The 18,127-nt window shown below is 38.1% G+C and overlaps 1 protein-coding gene across 1 annotated transcript; it reads left to right on the top strand.

The window, feature by feature from the left end:
• The first annotated feature begins 200 nt into the window (after positions 1 to 200).
• On the top strand, positions 201 to 6,909 carry LOC110213384 (putative E3 ubiquitin-protein ligase TRIML1). The gene is made up of 5 exons (XM_078146195.1): positions 201 to 616; positions 3,695 to 3,925; positions 5,036 to 5,058; positions 5,197 to 5,294; positions 6,226 to 6,909. Exons 1-5 carry the CDS (start codon positions 215 to 217, stop codon positions 6,756 to 6,758), a joined length of 1,287 nt encoding a protein of 428 aa, XP_078002321.1. The 5' UTR covers positions 201 to 214; the 3' UTR covers positions 6,759 to 6,909.
• Positions 6,910 to 18,127: the final 11,218 nt, after the last annotated feature.

Here is an 18,127-nt window from a genome sequence, read left to right as displayed (position 1 = left end):
CCAAATCCCCACTTTTCCTTACTTCACTTTCCCGAACTGCATAATGTGAAATATTCCATCTTTTCCCTTTCTGGAGAGGGTACTCTGAAATGAAAATTAGATGATAAAGGTGATCCATTTGAAGTGCACAGGTACTAAGGGCATTTCTGTCCCCAGACCCAATCACTGACCTTTTCCATTCTCTTTCCTCAGAAACATGGCCTCTTTACCAGAGATGATTGAAAACTTCCAGGAAGAGCTCATTTGCTCCATCTGCAGGGATTACTTGGAAAACCCAATGTCCATTGAGTGTGGTCACAGTTTTTGCCATAGTTGCCTACTCAGGTGCTGGCAGGAAGCCTCTCCCTCTTTCTCCTGCCCAGAGTGCAGGAGCATCTTCCAGGTCAGGGCTTTCAAAGCTAATGTGGGTCTTGGGAAACTGGCAGCCATTGCCAAGAAAATAAGACCTCATTGTTTGCAATACCCTGGAAGCCATAGCAAGTGTGAGACACACCAGAAAGTGCAGAAACTGTTCTGTGAGGATGACCAGAGCCCAATATGTATGTCCTGTTCTGAGTCTAACAAGCATAAGGCTCATACACTCCATTGTATAGATGAGGCTGCTGAGGACTTCAGGGTAAGTAATGGATTCATCACTCCATCCCCAAGTACATTTTAAATTTGCATTCCAGTGTGCAAAGATCATCCTAGGAAGAGATGTGGTGTTTTCAGGTGCCAGTCACTGTGCTCTAAGTGCTCACAAGGCTGTTGTTGAAATGCACTGTGCTGTGCGCTCTGGCCTCAGCCTGAGCTTTTACTAATAGTTTGAGATCAACAGAAACTTTCCCTTGATGTTGAAATACTTCTTCTAACTTGGTTTTAAATGTCTACCCCTGTTGTGTTCAGGGAGAGCACTGAGTCTTTTTTTAATTTTTAAATTTTTTTTATTAATTTATTTTGATTTATCAATAATCACTTCCATAAGCTTTCGAGTTTTAAATTTTTCTCCCCCTCCCTCCCACCTACCTTCCCAAGACAGCTTACAATCTGATATAGGCTCTACATATCCATTCCTATTGAACATATTTTCATATTAGTCATGTCTTAAGGAAGAATTAGAACTACAAGAAAGAGGAAACAAAACAAAACAGAAGGAAAAAAAGAGCAAATAGTATGCTTTGATCTGCATTCAAACTCCATAGTTCTTTCTTTGGATGTGGATAGCATTTTCCATCACAAGACTTTTGGAGAAGTCATAGATTCTTGCATTGCTGAGAAGGCCTAAGTCTATCAAAGTTAGTTACAGCACAACATTGCTGTTACTGTGTACAGTATTCTCCTGGTTCTTCCCATCTCACTCGGCATCAGTTCATACAAGTCTTTATAGGTTTTTCTGAAGTCTGATTGCTCATCGTTTCTTATAGCACAATAGTATTCCATTATATTCACATACCACAACTTGTTCAGCCATTTCCCAATTGATGGGCATCCCCTGAATTTCCAATTCTTTGCCACCACAGAATAGAAATATTTTTGTACATGTGAGTCCTTTTCCCATTTGTATGATCTCTTTGGGATACAATCTTACAAGTGCTATTGCTGGGTCAAAGGGTATGCACATTTTTATAGCCCTTTGGGCATAGTTCCAAATTGCTCTCCAAAATGGTTAGATCAGTTCACAATTCCACTAACAATGAATTAGTGTTCCAATTTTCCCACATCTTCTGCAATATTTATCATTTTCCTGTTTTGTCATGTTGGCCAATCTAATAGGTGTGATGTGGTACCCTTGAGTCTTTTTAGTAAATGGAGTCAGGTAATCTGAGATTGTTAGGGCCATCTTCATCAGGTAGGATAATTGGTATCACCTTCATTCTTCATCAACTAGAGAAGACAAGACAATTTAACCATATTTTTTCAGTTGTATTTGACACTCTAAAGTTACCTCCTGGTGGAGGTGGACAGGACAAAGGAGAGATTATCTTGTCAGACTTACTTAGGCCTAGATCTACACTTGTTCTCTTTTCTTTTTCATATTAAGTCCTGCTTGAATGTGAGGCAGGTAGGTGAGGGGCTTCTTGGTCCTCTACTTTGCTCCTAAGCTTGATTCTTTTCATGCATGCAACCACCCTGTATACACTGAATTATCAAAGACATTGAGAAAATAATAACTGACAGTGTCATTGGGAGCCCAGAAAATTAAATTTGAACTAAGGAGTAAATAGTATAATCCTGAGCGGTACCTTAAGGAAGTTAGGTGCTCCAAGAACTATCTGACTTCCATCTCGAAAAGATGTGCAAGATACTCTACTCTAGTTGCCTCTTTACTTTTTTGAAGAAACTGAGACATAGCCAAGTTATGTCCACAGAGTCAAACATCTAGATGAGGCAAAGGGGTCATTAGAATATCTTACTCCTAGGACATATCAATCTTTTTACAAGAGAGATATTTGTGGGCTAATGTTATGTGTGATGGTGTCTATAGAAAATAGGCCTTCCTCTAAGACTTGAAATCCAAAATATGAACAGGATAAGCGGAGTGTGGAAGCACATTCCAGTGGAATGGGATGTATGTTCTTCATTTGTAAAATTAGGGGGTTGAATGAGATAGCCTCTAAGGACCCTTCTATCTCTCCTTCTATGTTCCTATGATCTAAAGGGGGAAAAAAATGTGGTGATGAGAAAGCTCCAGAGTTGGTACATGTAGATAATGAAGTCTTTGAAATTTAAAGGAGTCCTTCTCACTGGGAATGAGTTATCCCATTCCTCCCTTGGGCCATCGATCTCAGAACCATGCTTTCTGAATAACTTAAACATCACACCATGGGCCACATAGGCCTGAAGCTCCCAGTTTCATATTTCACTTGTAGTTTTAAAAGTAAGAGCACTGTACTTTCATTATTAATTGGTCTCTCAGCCATTCACACATGAATAGTTTTGAAAATGTAGAACTGAATTGCCTCATGGATAAAAGAATTCATGTATTTAAAAAAATATATTTTACAGGAGAACCTCCAGGAAACTGTAACCAATTTGTGGAGAAAAACTAAGGATGTTGAGCAACAGATAGCTAATGAGAAGGTGAAATTGGCACTACTGGAGGCAAGTATTTATTTCTTCATCTCTCAGCAATCAACACATATTGTTCGCTGAGCTCCCTCAAAATAACCTTCCCAGATTGGCAGGAGACAGTGGCCTCCACTGAATGTTACAATTGAGGACACTGAGGGTCTGAGTGGCTAACTGTTTTGCCCAAACACTCATAGTTGGCAAGTGGAACAAGGGACAGTTATAACCAGGCTTAGCTGGCTGAGGGCACCATAGGAAGGGATGTGCTGGGTTTTTTTTAAAGCAATTTGGGTTAAGTGACTTGTCCAGGGTCACACAGCTAGTAAGTGTCAAGTGTTTGGTCTGAGGTCGCATTTGAACTCAGGTCCTCCTGACTTCAGGGCCAGTGCTCTATCCACTGTGCCACCTAGCCACCCCTATGGGATGTGGTGTTTTCAAGCAGGAGGAGGGAGGATTGTGCTTGGAGCACAAAGCATAGTGCAATAGGAACATTGCAGAAAATGCTCTCACTATGCATGGCCGACCTTGGCCACAGAAATGAACAAAATCAAAGCCTAATTGTGAGCTAAAAAGCTCGTCACTCAACCAATGCCACTTAAGTTATGTCACTTCCTGTATTTCATCACTCTCATCTATTTCATTGCAGGAGGAGGTAAAGACTCAAAAGGAGGCTATTTATTCTGAATTCCAGAAAATACAATGTTTTCTGGATGAGGAGAAAAATGAATATCTATCAATTGTGGAGAGGCAGGGAAAGGCCAATGTGAAAGGTCTAAAGAAGAGAATAAGGAAATTATCTCTTCAAAATCAAGAACTAAGGAAGAGGATCAGAGAGTCAGAGGAGGTGTGCAGGAAACCAGATATGGATTTGCTCCAGGTAAGGGTTGGGAAATATGCATAAGAAATATAAAAGATAAAGCCAGGAACTTAACAATGCCATCCATTTCTCGTTTTTGTTTTTTGGGTTTTTTTTTTTGGCTAGGCAATGGGGCTAAGTGACTTGCCCAGGGTCACACAGCTAGTAAGTGTTATGTGTCTGAGGCTGGATTTGAACTCAGGTCCTCCTGACTCCAGGGCTGGTGCTCTACCCAGTGTTCCACCTAGCTGCCCCCATCCATTTCTCAAAAAATCATGAAGTGGAGTATAAATGAAGAGTGCTTCAATCTGATATGGATCTCTTCCATCTCCAATACAAATTTAGAAAGCACATACAGTTTTTCAAATGATACAACTGAATATATTCCTTTGCATTCATTTTTATATATAATGCATATTTTTTCTGTTGTGCACATGCAGCATCCTAACAAATAGTTGTATACTGATTACAACGCCAGATTTCAAAAATTCAGATCACCTTTCTTGAAAATGGATCATATATGCATGAATTATATGCAAATATATGAAGGACATAAGATTTTCTGAACATCTTAAAACCTTTCCTTTCATTGCTCTCTATTTTCATGTTCTTTCTGTGACCTGGATTCCTATAGCTGACACTGAGTCCCTTACTGTCCTGTTCAGTCCTGGTGATACTTTCCCTTGCACTATCATCCTTGTCCCTCCCCTCACAAGTTCATTACATGAGGCAAAATATTCCTTTCTTTTCATTGCCACTGCACCAATATCCCTCTTTTCATGTAATTCAGCAAACTTTCCTACTTTAAGGTTCATTCCAATTAAATTACTTCTGTGGCTGTGGAGACCATGCACTGGAGTGGGGAGAGATTATAGGAATTATGACAAATGGGAAGGTCGTGGCGATAGTCTAGGCAAGTGGTGAATAGGGCCTGAGCTAATGTGGTAGCTGTGTGAGAGGAGAGAAGGGGGGAATGTATGTGAGGCATGTTGCAGACCAAGAAGTTTCAAGATGCTTCCCTACTCTGTAGGTTTCCCTGCGGCAATGAAATGTTGATCCATTCCAAAGTCTCATTTTCCTACCTCAAATACAGCATTGTCCTAACCATTATCATTTTTTTTTCTTCCTCAGGATATGAAAAGAGTGCTAAAGAGGTAGGTTCCTATTCTTACTTCATTTGGAAAGCTCTAAGCAAATTGGGGCTAATGGGCCTTGACTGACTAAAAGGATAAAGACTGTGCCAAGATTCTTATGATTACTGGAGACCTAAACTTGGTGTTCGTTTTCTATAGGAATAAATCTGTGATCCACAAGGAAGTAGTTATGTTCCACGTAAACACGGTTGTTTATCCCATCCCTGGAATTCTAGAAATGCTTTTAAAATTTAAAGGTGAGTGAAAAGATCTGTAATAAAGAGGCAACAGATTTCCAAGCCTTGACCAATTATCCTTTGGGTTAGAACCCATTTGACTTTCACAGAAACTCAGAATCTTGCAGCTGGAAAGAATTTATTTCCGTGGCCATCTAGTTTACTTTTGCCTGAACAGTGATTCTATCTGCAAGATATTTGTTAAGTCGTCATTCAGACTTTGCTTGAAATCATCTGCTAACGAGGAGCCTGATAATCCCAAACACATATTTTTCTGTTTTTTTGTTTTTGTTTTTTTGGCTAGGCAATGGTGTTAAGTGACTTGCCCAGGGTCACACAGCTATTAAGTGTAAACTGTCAAGCATCTGAGGCCTCATTTGAACTCAAGTCCTCCTGACCCAGGGCTGGTGCGCTATCTACTGCACCACCTAGCTGCCCCTGTGTGTTTTTTTTAAATTGATCTCATTACCAAGGAGGTTTTTCTCACATCAAGGCTACACATGACTTTTTACAAGATCTAACCAATTCTCCTTGATCTAGCATGGGAGGTCCAGCAGAGAAATTTAAGGTTTCTTTCACATCAAAAGCATTCAAGTACTTGAAGACAGCTGCCATGTGACCCCTCAAGTTATCTCTTCTCAAAAATACTAAAACATTAAATCCTGGCATTGGTAAACCATTTTTTTGGGGTGAGACTCAGCAAGAAAAGGGCAGAAAGAACCAGATTTTCCAAAACAGCACCTAACACATTGTCACATCTACGTAACACCCCAAGAACATTCTGCTCATCATACTATGGAACTGTCCTGCCTCTATCCAGTCACTTTTTCTATGTATTACTGCGATACCTTGATGGCCATTTCATAGTGTACACACCTGATCCCATCCTCTGTTAAACAAAATGAATCTCTGATAATACCATTCATTGAACCTCAACTTCTTTTCTCCACAGTGGACATCACTCTGGATCGTGACACAGCCGATCCAGGTGTCATTATCTCTGCAGACTTGAAGAGTATGAGATATGGATGTGCACAGGCAGAAGTGCCCAACAACACTGGGAGATTCAGTGATTTTGCCCAAGTTCTTGGTACTCAGTCCTTCATTTCAAACAGATGCTACTGGGCAGTGGAGGTACCAGACAACACTGGATGGTGTGTTGGCATCTCTAATGGATCACCTATGCCTGAAGTCTTCTTTGTGCTTATGGCTATACAGAGTCACAGTGGCGGCCATCTTTATGCCATAGGCAAGCAGCACCTTTCTTCTGTGCCTCATGTGAAATACTGCCAGAACTGTGTGTCCAACTTAATGGTGGGCATTTTCCTTGACTATGAAAAAGGAGAGGTGTCATTTTATAATGTTAAAGAAAGATCTCTCATTTTTGCTTTCCCAACCACTTCCTTCTCAGGACCCTTCCAGCCTTTCTTCTGTCTTTCTAAGAAAGTCTGGACAAATGATTGCTCTCTCATGATCTGTCCCTAATTGAGAGAGATCAAAAACATATGTATTTATCCTTCAAATAAACTTCAGGCACTCTATTCCACAATTCCTGTGTGTCATAAAATTTTAGAACTAGAAGGGCCCTTGGAGGGTACAAATCATCACCATCTAGTTTCATACATAACAACAGAACTCTGGGGAGGCAAAATGACTTGCCTACCCTAAATAGGATTCTTGGACCTACCTCCCAAACCAATTATATCATATGTCCATTGTGTGTAGTTTGTATATACTTATCTTTGTACATATTTTCTTTCTTTCTTTTTTTTTGTTGTTTTAGGCAGTGGGGTTAAGTGACTTGCCCAGGGTTGTACATGTTTTTCCTCTGATCTTAGGATAATATATGCTGTATATATATATATATATATATATATATGTATATATATATGTATATATATGTATATATATATATATATATATATATATGTATATATATGTATATATGTATATATATGTATATATGTATATATGTATATATATGTATATATGTATATATGTATATATATGTATATATATATATATAATATATGCTGTAATACATATAAAATATGCTATGTGACAGTGGAGACTATTTCCTTTTTTTTTTAGTTTTTGTATCCCCAGCTCCTAGCAAATTGCCTAATATAAAGTTCTTAATAAAGCTGTTTGAATTGAATTGAATGTATTCAACTATTCATAGGATCATCATAAGAATGATGTTAGGTTGGTAGGGAACCTAGAGGTCATCTAGTCTAGCTCCCTCACAGAAAATAGGAGGAAACTGAGGCTCAGAGAAGTTAAGTGACTTGACCAAGTTCTCTTACGTAGAGAGAGAGTGGCTGAGCTAGAGTTTAAAACAAGTTTCCTATTTGCAAATCAAGCAAGCTTTCTACAACCCCACACTGCCGGAAGAACTAGGACGAGGAACCCTGGTGCTTGGAAACTCAGTCCATTGCTTTTACTATGATATGGAGACAGTAATGGAATACCATTTTGTCAAATTTGACCACCCAGGGGTCAGATGGGTAAAAATCCTCAGAATATTTATTTCTGTTCTGATTTGGGGGGTGGGGTTGCTACCCTCATTTGTAGTGTATTTAAGGCTATGAGACTTCCTTTGGTGTCAGGGGTACAATTTCCTATATACATTGTGGACTTTTCTCAGTTGTTTAGGATACCTAGACAACTTTTGGCTACACTTCATTTACTGGGGCTGCTGCCAAGATAGTTGACTGACTGGAACTCAGTAGGATCTGATCTTGTTTCAGGGCCATGCTCTCTGTACCATGCAATAAAAACAACAATGAGGTGCTCTTTGTGCCATTTTCAGTCCCATCAATCCCATTTCTTTTATGTTTTGATTCTGGAGAACTGATGGAGGAGATCATGGGGCAGGGGCAGCATTTCACCTACAGCACCTGTTTGTGCCTTGTAGTAAGTGCACATACTAGAAATAAGCATGTGGTTTGGCTGCAGCCTGAACGGAAAATGCCTGTATGAGGACTTTTTCTTTCCAAGTGATTTTAGTAGCTGGGGGCACTGCTAGATTTCCTACAGGTGCCTGGCACTGGGACTTCCAGCACAGATAGCAACATGAAAGATTTAGACCAATTCAGCTTGGACAATGGCTCATTACTGGGGATCCATGTATTTTAAAAAGTTATCTTGCTAACTATATTTCATTGTAATCTGTATCTTTTGTCATTCTATGTCTTTTTTTAAATTTTGTGCATTAAAAATATTCAGAAAAGAGATCACTAGGAGTCATCAAACTGCCAAAGATTTCTTGACACAAAAAATTAAAAAAAATCCCTTCTTTAGAAAAATCTCGGAAGCGAAAACAGTGATAAGAGAAGCAGACAATCAAGAAACAGAGGAAATAAGCTAAAAAATACCATAAGTAATGTATTCCCCAAGAGGAAAATAATAACAACACACATAGTGACAACAACAATAACAAGAAATTATGATGTTATAAGCTCTGGATCTAGCCAGTACTTAGGGAAATCTCATCCTCCCTATCCCTAATCCCACTCAGAAATATGTGAGGAGTAGCATAGAACATGAGTGCTATATTGGCAAGCCAGGAAATATCAGTTCTTGGCTCCTTTGAACTCCAGAGAGTTAATTATGAAAGCAGCTTAAGAGGAGAGAGTAAAAGAATCCCACTTATTCATCTTGGCCCAGTCTGGATCAGCAGGGTGATATTAGAGAATTGAAATCAGATGGTCCCAACTAGGTGTAACTAGTTCAGATTTCATTCTCCTTTTTTCCCCCTCTAATTGATTTTCCTTTTAAAATGACACGGACCTTGGGAACCATACTGAAAACTTCATAGTAGCAGATAATGAAATGAAAAACTAAACCTAACAGTCATAATCTGGAAAGCAAATGTCAAGAATTCAGTTACTAAATGAAGAATGGTGGCAGATCAGAATGTAAAAAATCTAGCAACACATGGTTTTCAGGAAATACCCCTAAAATATCAAGATTCACACATGAAGATGAAATAAAAAGTGAAAGTTGTATCTATTATGTTTCAGCTGTTTTTTTCTTTGTTGTTTTTATTTATTTATTTTGAACATACTTTTCTTTTTAAATTTTGAGTTCCATATTCTCTCCCTCCTGATCCCCTCCCTCACCCACTGAGTAGCAAACAATATATCAACTATACACATGAAATCATGCAAAACATATTTCCATATTAGCCATATCGCAACAAAAAAGCAAAAAAATTTTTTTTAAAGAGAGAAATTTATACTTCAGCTTATACTCAGAGTTCGTCTGTTGTTTCTCTGGAGATAGATAGCATTTTTTCATCCTGAGTCTTTGGGATTGTCTTGGATCGTTGCATTGCTCAGAGTACCAAGTCTTTCACAGTTGATCATCATTACAACATTGCTTTTACTGTGCACAATGGTCTCCTGGTTCTTCTCACTTCACTCTGCATCAGTTCATATAGGTCTTGCCATGTTTCTTCTGAAACCACCTCCTTATCATTTCTTATAACACAATAGTATTCCATCATAATCATATGCCACAACTTGTGTAGCATTGATGAGTATCGCCGTACTTACTTTCCAATTCTATGCCGCCGCCAATGGACATATCACACTTTCAGTGGAAAACACTTGAAGGTTTCACAATGAGTACAGGATAAAATAAAGATATTCCTCTTCCTGCTATCATTTGGCATAGTGCTGGAAATGCACAAGAGTACCAGTTCCTTTGGATAATGGAAAGAGCCCAGGGAACCAGGAGGTTGAGGTTCCACACCTGGCTCAGTCACAAAGTTATGTCTGATTTTTTTTTTTAAATGAAGCATTTGGGGTTAAGTGACATGCCCAGAGTCACACAGCTAGTAAGGATTTGAACTCAGGTCCTCCTGACTCCAGAGCCAGTGCTCTATCCACTGCACTACATAGCTGCCCCTAGCTGATTTTTTTTAAGTTAAGGTGGCAATCAGGCAATCATGTATCTCAAAAAAGTAGAAACTATTTTAAGACTAATAAAATAAACATGTCAATTGCTAATTTGATGTTTAAAAGAAGAATAAAATCTTATTATTACAATCAAAATGAAGACTGAAATCATTAGAGATGAAGAGGATATAAGTGATATCAGAATAGAAGGATAAACCTTATGTAGTCTAATTTTATGCCAATAAAGCTAAAAAAACCTGTGAAATAGAAAAACATTTAAAAATAAAACACCTAATCTAACCAAAACATAGACAATGCAATTTAACCAATATTTGAAAAGGAAATTCAATAGGTTTCTAGTGAATTACCCAAATGGGAAAATGTTCCTCAGGTCCAGAAGGACTAGTAAGTGAATTGTATCAAATACTCAAAGTACAATTAATTATTATATTGTATATTTTTACAAAATAGAGATAGAAGATACTTTTTCATACTCTTCCAATGAAATGTGTTTTATACTCTGATAGTACTGAAAGAAAAAGCCAAAAAACAGAAAATAGACCAATATTATTAGTGAAAGCTGAAAGTGTTGATTAAAATATTTCCCAAAAAACTACCAAAATACATTCAAAAGATGACTCTAAATCACTCACTAAGATGAAGCTAAATGAAATAAAGGGATGCACAGATTATTCAACAATAGCTCAAAAGTAAAATAAATAAGAATCTTTACAAATAAGAAAAATAAAATAAAGCTGATGATTTAATTAATAGACAAAAATACTTTGCCATAGCCCACAATTCTTTTATGTTAATATTAAAAACTTGATAACTGCATTTCATTGTAATTGGCATACTTTATAATTCTATGTATTTTATTTTATGTATTTAAATCTTATTCTGGGAAGTTATATAGAGGAGTCAACTAAAAGTGTTCTTGACCAAAGGGTTCTTGGCATAAATAAAAAGCAAACCCTCCTCCCACACATAGAACAATCTCAAAAAGAAGAAAAAAGAGTGATAACAGAAGCAGAGGATCAAGAAATAGGGGAAATAAACTAAAAATACCACAAATTAGGTAATTCACAAGAGGAAAATAATAACAACACACACACAGACACACACACACACACACCCCAAAGGATGATCCTATACACTGTGATCTAAACCAGTTCTTTGGGAAACTTCATTCTCAGTCCCATCTGGAAAGATGAGTGGAGACACAGAGCCAAGAACAAGAATGCTACGTTGTTAATGCTAACTCCACCTCCTGCTGCAAGGTCTCTTGCCTGATCTCAGGCCTTTGGAGGGAAGAGAAGTGAAATGGGGCCTCTCATCTCAGCTTGTGCCTTCTGTCTCATGCTGTATGTCTCCCACATGATCTCCAGCCTCATCTGGTAAGAGAATTGTCTGTCACCCTCCACTCAACAATCAACAATTAATTCCCATCCAGGCCTACCCTACACATCTCAGTGATTCTGAACCCTTTTAAATCAGCATCCAACCACCCTTTTCAATCCCCAACCATCCAAATCTTTATTCTTATGTCCCTCAAATCTCCCATCTCAAGTTTTCTACCAAACATGACCCAGCTCTTCCATTGTGCCCTGTGGAATGCTTATTCCATGGGCAATAAACTTACTTATCTTAAATATTTTCGTCTCCAACTCCTTCCATCGGCTGTTACTGAAACTTAGCATCCCGTCTCCAATTATAAAGCCTCACCGGCTGCATAATCCCTTCCAATCCTGAATTCACCTTTACTCATTCCCTTTGGCTCTCTGGTTGAGACAGGGAAGTTGGAATACTCCTTGTTCCCCACTTCCATTTCCAGGTTCTCCCCCTACCTCCATCACTTAGTAACCTCATCTCCTTTTAGATCCACATAATCCTTATCTTTTTCATGAAAAACATCTAGAACTGAAAAAGGTTTAGAAAGAAGTTTATTAAGTCATCTGGCAGAGGGGGAGAGTTCAAATGTGTGGTCTGCTTTCCTGAACCTCTGAGTTACACATTATACAGTATTCAAACAAAGGAGCAAGAAAACAGTTGTCTGATTGGCTGATACATAAAGAGTTTCCATATAAGGGCACACAGATTGATTAAAATGTACATTTTAGGAAATTTGCAATTGATGCATCAATATTCAGATCCTCTAGAAGATTTTGGGGATCAATATGACCTGGATATCCTGAGTTATGCATTAAATATGGTCTCTAAACATCAAATGTGGCTTCTCTCAGTCATTCAGGCTTAGTTCAAACAATGCAAAATAATTTCCAACATACTCAAATCAAAATCCAGGTGGCTGTTGTCTACAAACCTCCAGGTCACTTCCTTTCCTTAATGAATTCAGTGCATGTCACACATTTTTCTCTTCCACTCAGCTCCTGACCTCCTATGAGGAGTCTTCAATATTCGCATTGACTCTTTCTCAAAAACTCTAACTGTTGCTCAATTTACTTGCTTCCTATGACCTGCTGTACCCCCATCTCATGGCCCTTGTTCATGCCATCACCCACACATGTACCACCTCCATCTGCATAAAATCTAAAATCTTCTTATCTGACCCTAATTTATTTGCTTTCTACCTTTCCTTCTGCCTTCTTTTACAAAATCCCAATATTCAAAGACACTGTGACTTCCAATCCCTCAACTCCTCAAGATATTACCCTGAATTATCTACTGTCATCTCTTTCCCATTTTGACCCATTGGTAAAACAGTTCAACTCGATATTCTGTCTTTTCTCTTTAGTTCTTGTTCCCTTCATCATGTCACTAATTGTGCCTAACCAATCTTCAGCTTTGGATCATTTCCACAATCTGTGCCTTTGCACAGAGGTGGAGAAAATGACACAATGGTTCCGAATACATCCACCCTAAGTTTATGTTATACGACTTCAGCTGGGCCCTCGTAGCTGGCAGGCAATTTTTCTAAACCTCTCTTATCCATTTACTATGCTACTTCCTACAGTGGCTCTTCCAAACCTTTTCATTCCTCGTCACACTCCCCATCATTTCTCTTGCCACATCCTATAAATTGAGAATATTGTCTCATATTTTACAAAATAAATCAAAGACATTCACTATGAGTTGGTTTCCCCCTGTTCTTTATCTAATCTCACTCAGATACCTCCTTCTATTATCTCCTCTTCACCTGTCTCTCACTAATAGATGGCCTTACTAAGGTGAATATTTCTATCTACGTAAGTGATCCCATTCCATCCCATCTCTTTCAATGGATTGCCTCCTCTGTCATCCTCACTTTCTCACTTATCTTCAATATCTCCCTATCTAATAGATTGTTCTTCACTGCTTATAAACATGTCCATGCCTCCCCCATCCTCAAAAAAAAAAAACCCAACCCTGTTTTGATGCTCCCATCCCCACTATCATCTAATAAGTCATTTGCTCTTTGTGGTTAAACACCTTGAGGAATACATCCATAATAGGTGTTTCCACTTTTCTTCTCACTTTTTTCCTAAGCCTGCAAAACTGAAAATTGATTTTTAATTCTCTTTTGTTAAGACTTAACCATGCATGCCAGATTTAATATTCCCCCTTACTATTCCTTTTTCTTGGAAGTTTACTCAGGTAACCTCAGGTCAATTGGGTTGCAGTTCTATTCTTGTGACTTGTATCTCTATCCTGGTCTCATGACAAACCCCAACAATCTAGCTTCCCTCTTCACTATTCCAAAGAAATTACTCTCTCCAAATTTACCAATGATTTCCTAATTGACAAATCCAAAGGCCATTTCTCAATCATCATTTTTCTTGACCCTCCTAATGACTTTGAAACTGTTCATCATCTTTTTCTTTGATTGTCTCTTCTGGTTCCTCTCTTATTTATACCTATCAGATTACTCCTCAATCTCCTTTGCTGCATCTTCCTTCAGGTCATGTCCACTAACCATAGATGACACACAGGGTTCTGTCCTGGACCCTCTTTTCTTCTTCCTCATTCTCATGTTACTTGGCAATGTCACCAGGTCCCATGGATTTAATTATCATCTCTATCCTGATGATTCTTAAATCTGACAACTCTACCCTAACCTGTCTGCTGACCTACATGTCTAATTGTGAATCAGACATCTTAAATGAAATTCACAGTAGAAATCTTAAAATCTGGAACTGAACTTGTTATATTTCTCTTTAAACCATCCCCACCTTCTACTATCCTTATTACTGTAGAGGGCAACACCATCCTCACAATCATGATCAAAACTATTCGGTACTGGATAAGAAATAGAGTGGTGACACCTATCAGATTGGCTATAATGACAGAAAAGGAAAATGATAAATGTTGGAGACGATGTGGGGAAATTGGGACACTGATCCACTGTTAATGGAGTTGCGAACTGTTCCAAGCATTCTGGAGAACAATTTGGAACTATGCCCAAAGGGCAATCAAACTGTGCATACCCTTTGATCCAGCAATACCACTACTAGGTCTGTATCCCAAAAAGATCAGAAAAAAGAGAAAAAAGACTTACATGCACAAAATATTAATATCAACTCTTTTTGTAGTGGCAAAGAATTGGAAATTGAGTGGATGCCCATAAATTGGGGAATGGCTGAACAAGTTGTGGTATGTGAATGTAATAAGGTATATGAATGAAATACTGTTGCTATGAGAAATAACGAGCAGGCAGATTTCAGAAAAACCTGGAAAGACTTACATGAACTGATACTGAGTTAAGTGAACAGAACCAGGAGAACATTTTACACAGTAATGGTAACATTGTATGATGATCAAATCTGATTGACTTACCTCTTCTCAGCAATACAATGATCCAAGATAATTCTAAAAGACTCAAAATAGAAAATGCTATTCACAGAGAAAGAACTGATGGAGTCTGAATACAAATGAAGCATACTATTTTCCCTTTTTTTGGGGGGGTGGGGTGGAGTTGTGTGGTTCCCCCCTTTTTGTTCTGCTTTTTCTTTCATAACATGACTAATGTGGAAATGTTTTACTTGATTGCACAAGTATAACATATTAGATTGCTTGCCATCTTGGGGAGGGGAATGGGAAAGGAAGGAGAAAAATTCAGAATTCGAAATCTTTCAAAAAATAAATGTTGAAAACTATCTTTACATTTTTGGAAAAAAATAAAATACTATTAAATAAACTCATGAAGATAAGTCTTCCTGAATCTAAGCCCTGTACTCTATTCACTTCACCACCTAAAATATCTAAAATGTCCTGTTCTCTCCTCCGATAGTGCCTTACGCTGGTGCCGGCACTCATCTCACGCTTGGACTGCTTTAACAATCAGGTAGTGGGTCTGCCTGCCTCAGGTCTGATTCCCAATCTATCCTTTCCTCAGTCAGAGAAGTGATATTCCTCAAACACAAACCTGCCTACCACCTACCTGATGATCAAGTACCTAGTTTGAGCTTCTAAACTCCTTGGGCTCCCAGGATTAAATACAAAATCTCTTCTTTATTATTAAGAGTCCTTCATAATCCAGTCTCCTTCCAATCTTCTTGCATCTTACTCCCTGCCACCTCCTCTTTGGTCGAATGACCCTGGCCGTCTTTCTGTTCCATGGACAAGATGCTCCATTTCTAGTCACATGGCATTTTCTCTCTTTTCCCACTGCCTGGAATATAATCTTCCACACTTTTTTTTTGAGGCAATTGGGGTTAAGTGACTTGCCCAGGGTCACACAGCTAGTAAGTGTCAAGTGTTTGGTCTGAGACCGGATTTGAACTCAGGTACTCCTGACTTCAGGGCTGGTGCTCTATCCATTGCGCCACCTAGCTGCCCCCCTGGAACATAATCTTATCTCCACCTATTGGCTTCTCTGGATTTTATGAAGTTTGAAGTAAAATCACATCTTCCACAGGAAGCCTTTCCCTAGACTTCATTCTAGTGCCTTCTCTTTTAAAATTACTTCTTATTTATCCTGTATATACCTTGTATGTATATATTCATTTGTTGTATAGATGGCCCCGGCAATATTAAAAATGGGTTCTGGAAACACGGAACTATTTTATGGTATAGTTGTGTCTCAGCCACAGGAGTTTAAATTAAGTGTGATACAGACATTCCTTTAATTTGCAAATATGAAAAAAAAAGTTTTTCATAACCACCCTAAAGGGGAAAAGAATATGTGAATAAATATTAATGATAGCATTGTGGGTCAGATTGGAAATTACAGAAACAAAGAAGTAGCTAACAAGAAAAGAATTTATTAGTATAAGGGAAGTCTACAAAGAAAGTTCCACTTAACAGAGTAATTTGGGGTTTTCATAATATAGCAAAGATGAAGTAGGTCCCCAATCAATCTCAGCACTTCAAAGGAGAAAGGAAATAGAGAAAATATATTAACCTTGGTATCTCAAGAGTTCCCAGAGGTCATATTTTTTTTTCCTATGGGATAATGTATTTTCTATAGTTAATCTTATCAGAATATTTTTTTTTGGCCAGGAAATATTGCTTTATTTGGCCTCATAGCCCAGGTTAAAGCAAAAACTGGTAGTACAGACAAGAATTCTATTATTATGCAGTACAGCAAGCAAAGAAAGAAGGAAAGAAAGAAAGAAAGGAAGGAAGGAAGGAAGGAAGGAAAGAGGGAAAGAAGGGAGGTAAGATAGGAAGAAAGGTCGATAGGAAGGGAGGATACCCATACTATATGGTTATATAGATTGTGGTTTGTCCCTAGGAATACAAAAAACTCACCTGACAGGAGGGGGAGGGAGTCATGTCAGGGAAAGCGTACATTTAATGCTGAGGTTCAAGTGGAGAGGTTTTATACCCTATAAATTGGCTTGGTGATAAAAAAAAGCAATCAGTAACAGATGTGGGGAGAGCATTCCTAATTAGACCTTGATATGGTGGAGCAGTGCTTGGGGTCAATACAAGGTTCAAGGGAGGCTTAGGTAGAAGGAGTTTCTTTATCAAGACCCAAAATTGGGAGAAGGTTGGGGTTAACTACCTGAGGCAGCAGAAAAGTAGTTCACAGGCCATGTCAGTTGGCCAGTAGTTTGATCTATTTAGAAACTGTGAGTATTAAGCACTTGACACAGTTTTAGTATACATCAGAACAGTGGAATAACACAAGCCTATCTGTTTATGGCCCTTGTGCTTTATGGACAATAGGAACACTGTGCCTAAGTGATTTATTTCATTGGAGTCTTATCTTCATAACTATAGCATTGAACAATATAAACAATTACAATGATCACAAATGTCTAAGATAGCAAAGACTTCCTTCAAGATAGAATCAATCAGACTCATCTTGTCCTTGCCAGACTGTGGGTTTCTCTGTCTATAAAATCATGTACCTCTGTTTCTTTGCCCTATAAGGTTACTTTTTCTGGGAAGAAGGTGTTTCCCCATACTCATAGGACTCATTTTCATACTGCTCCACAGTATATATAGATGATTTCACTTTAAGAAAAAAACAATGTTTTAGTTCAAAATATAACCAAACATATCCAGGAACCTACCTACTATTCAACATGAAACACTCAAGTGGCCACTTAAGCCCACCCCCTTCCTCAATAATCTGCTTTATAATCTTATTATATACGGATATATATATATATATATATATATATATATATATATATATATATATATATATATATATATATATATATATATGTGTGTGTGTGTGTGTGTGTGTGTGTGTGTGTGTGTGTGTGTGTGTATATATAATATTTTAATTTATGTTTTTTTTTTCCTATTCTAACCTCTGTTCCAGTCCAATTGTCCTACTAGCCCTTCTGCAAACAATATAAACTATCCCTTGCTTCATTGCCTTTGGTCTTCCAGGACTGAAATCTCCTTTCTCTTCACCTCCAACTCTTCCAATGCTTCCTTCCTGTCACGGCTTATCTCAGGTATCACCTCTTTCAGGAAAATTTTCTGATCACACCTCTTCTTAAACGCTCTCTTCTTCTGGAAAAAATTTGCTATTTACTTTGTAAATGCTTT

This window comes from Phascolarctos cinereus, unplaced genomic scaffold, assembly GCF_003287225.1.
Source record: "Phascolarctos cinereus isolate Bilbo 61053 unplaced genomic scaffold, phaCin_HiC Scaffold_726;HRSCAF=1367, whole genome shotgun sequence".
Taxonomy (NCBI): Eukaryota; Metazoa; Chordata; class Mammalia; order Diprotodontia; family Phascolarctidae; genus Phascolarctos; species Phascolarctos cinereus.
This window is presented reverse-complemented; position numbering and strand designations above follow the sequence as displayed.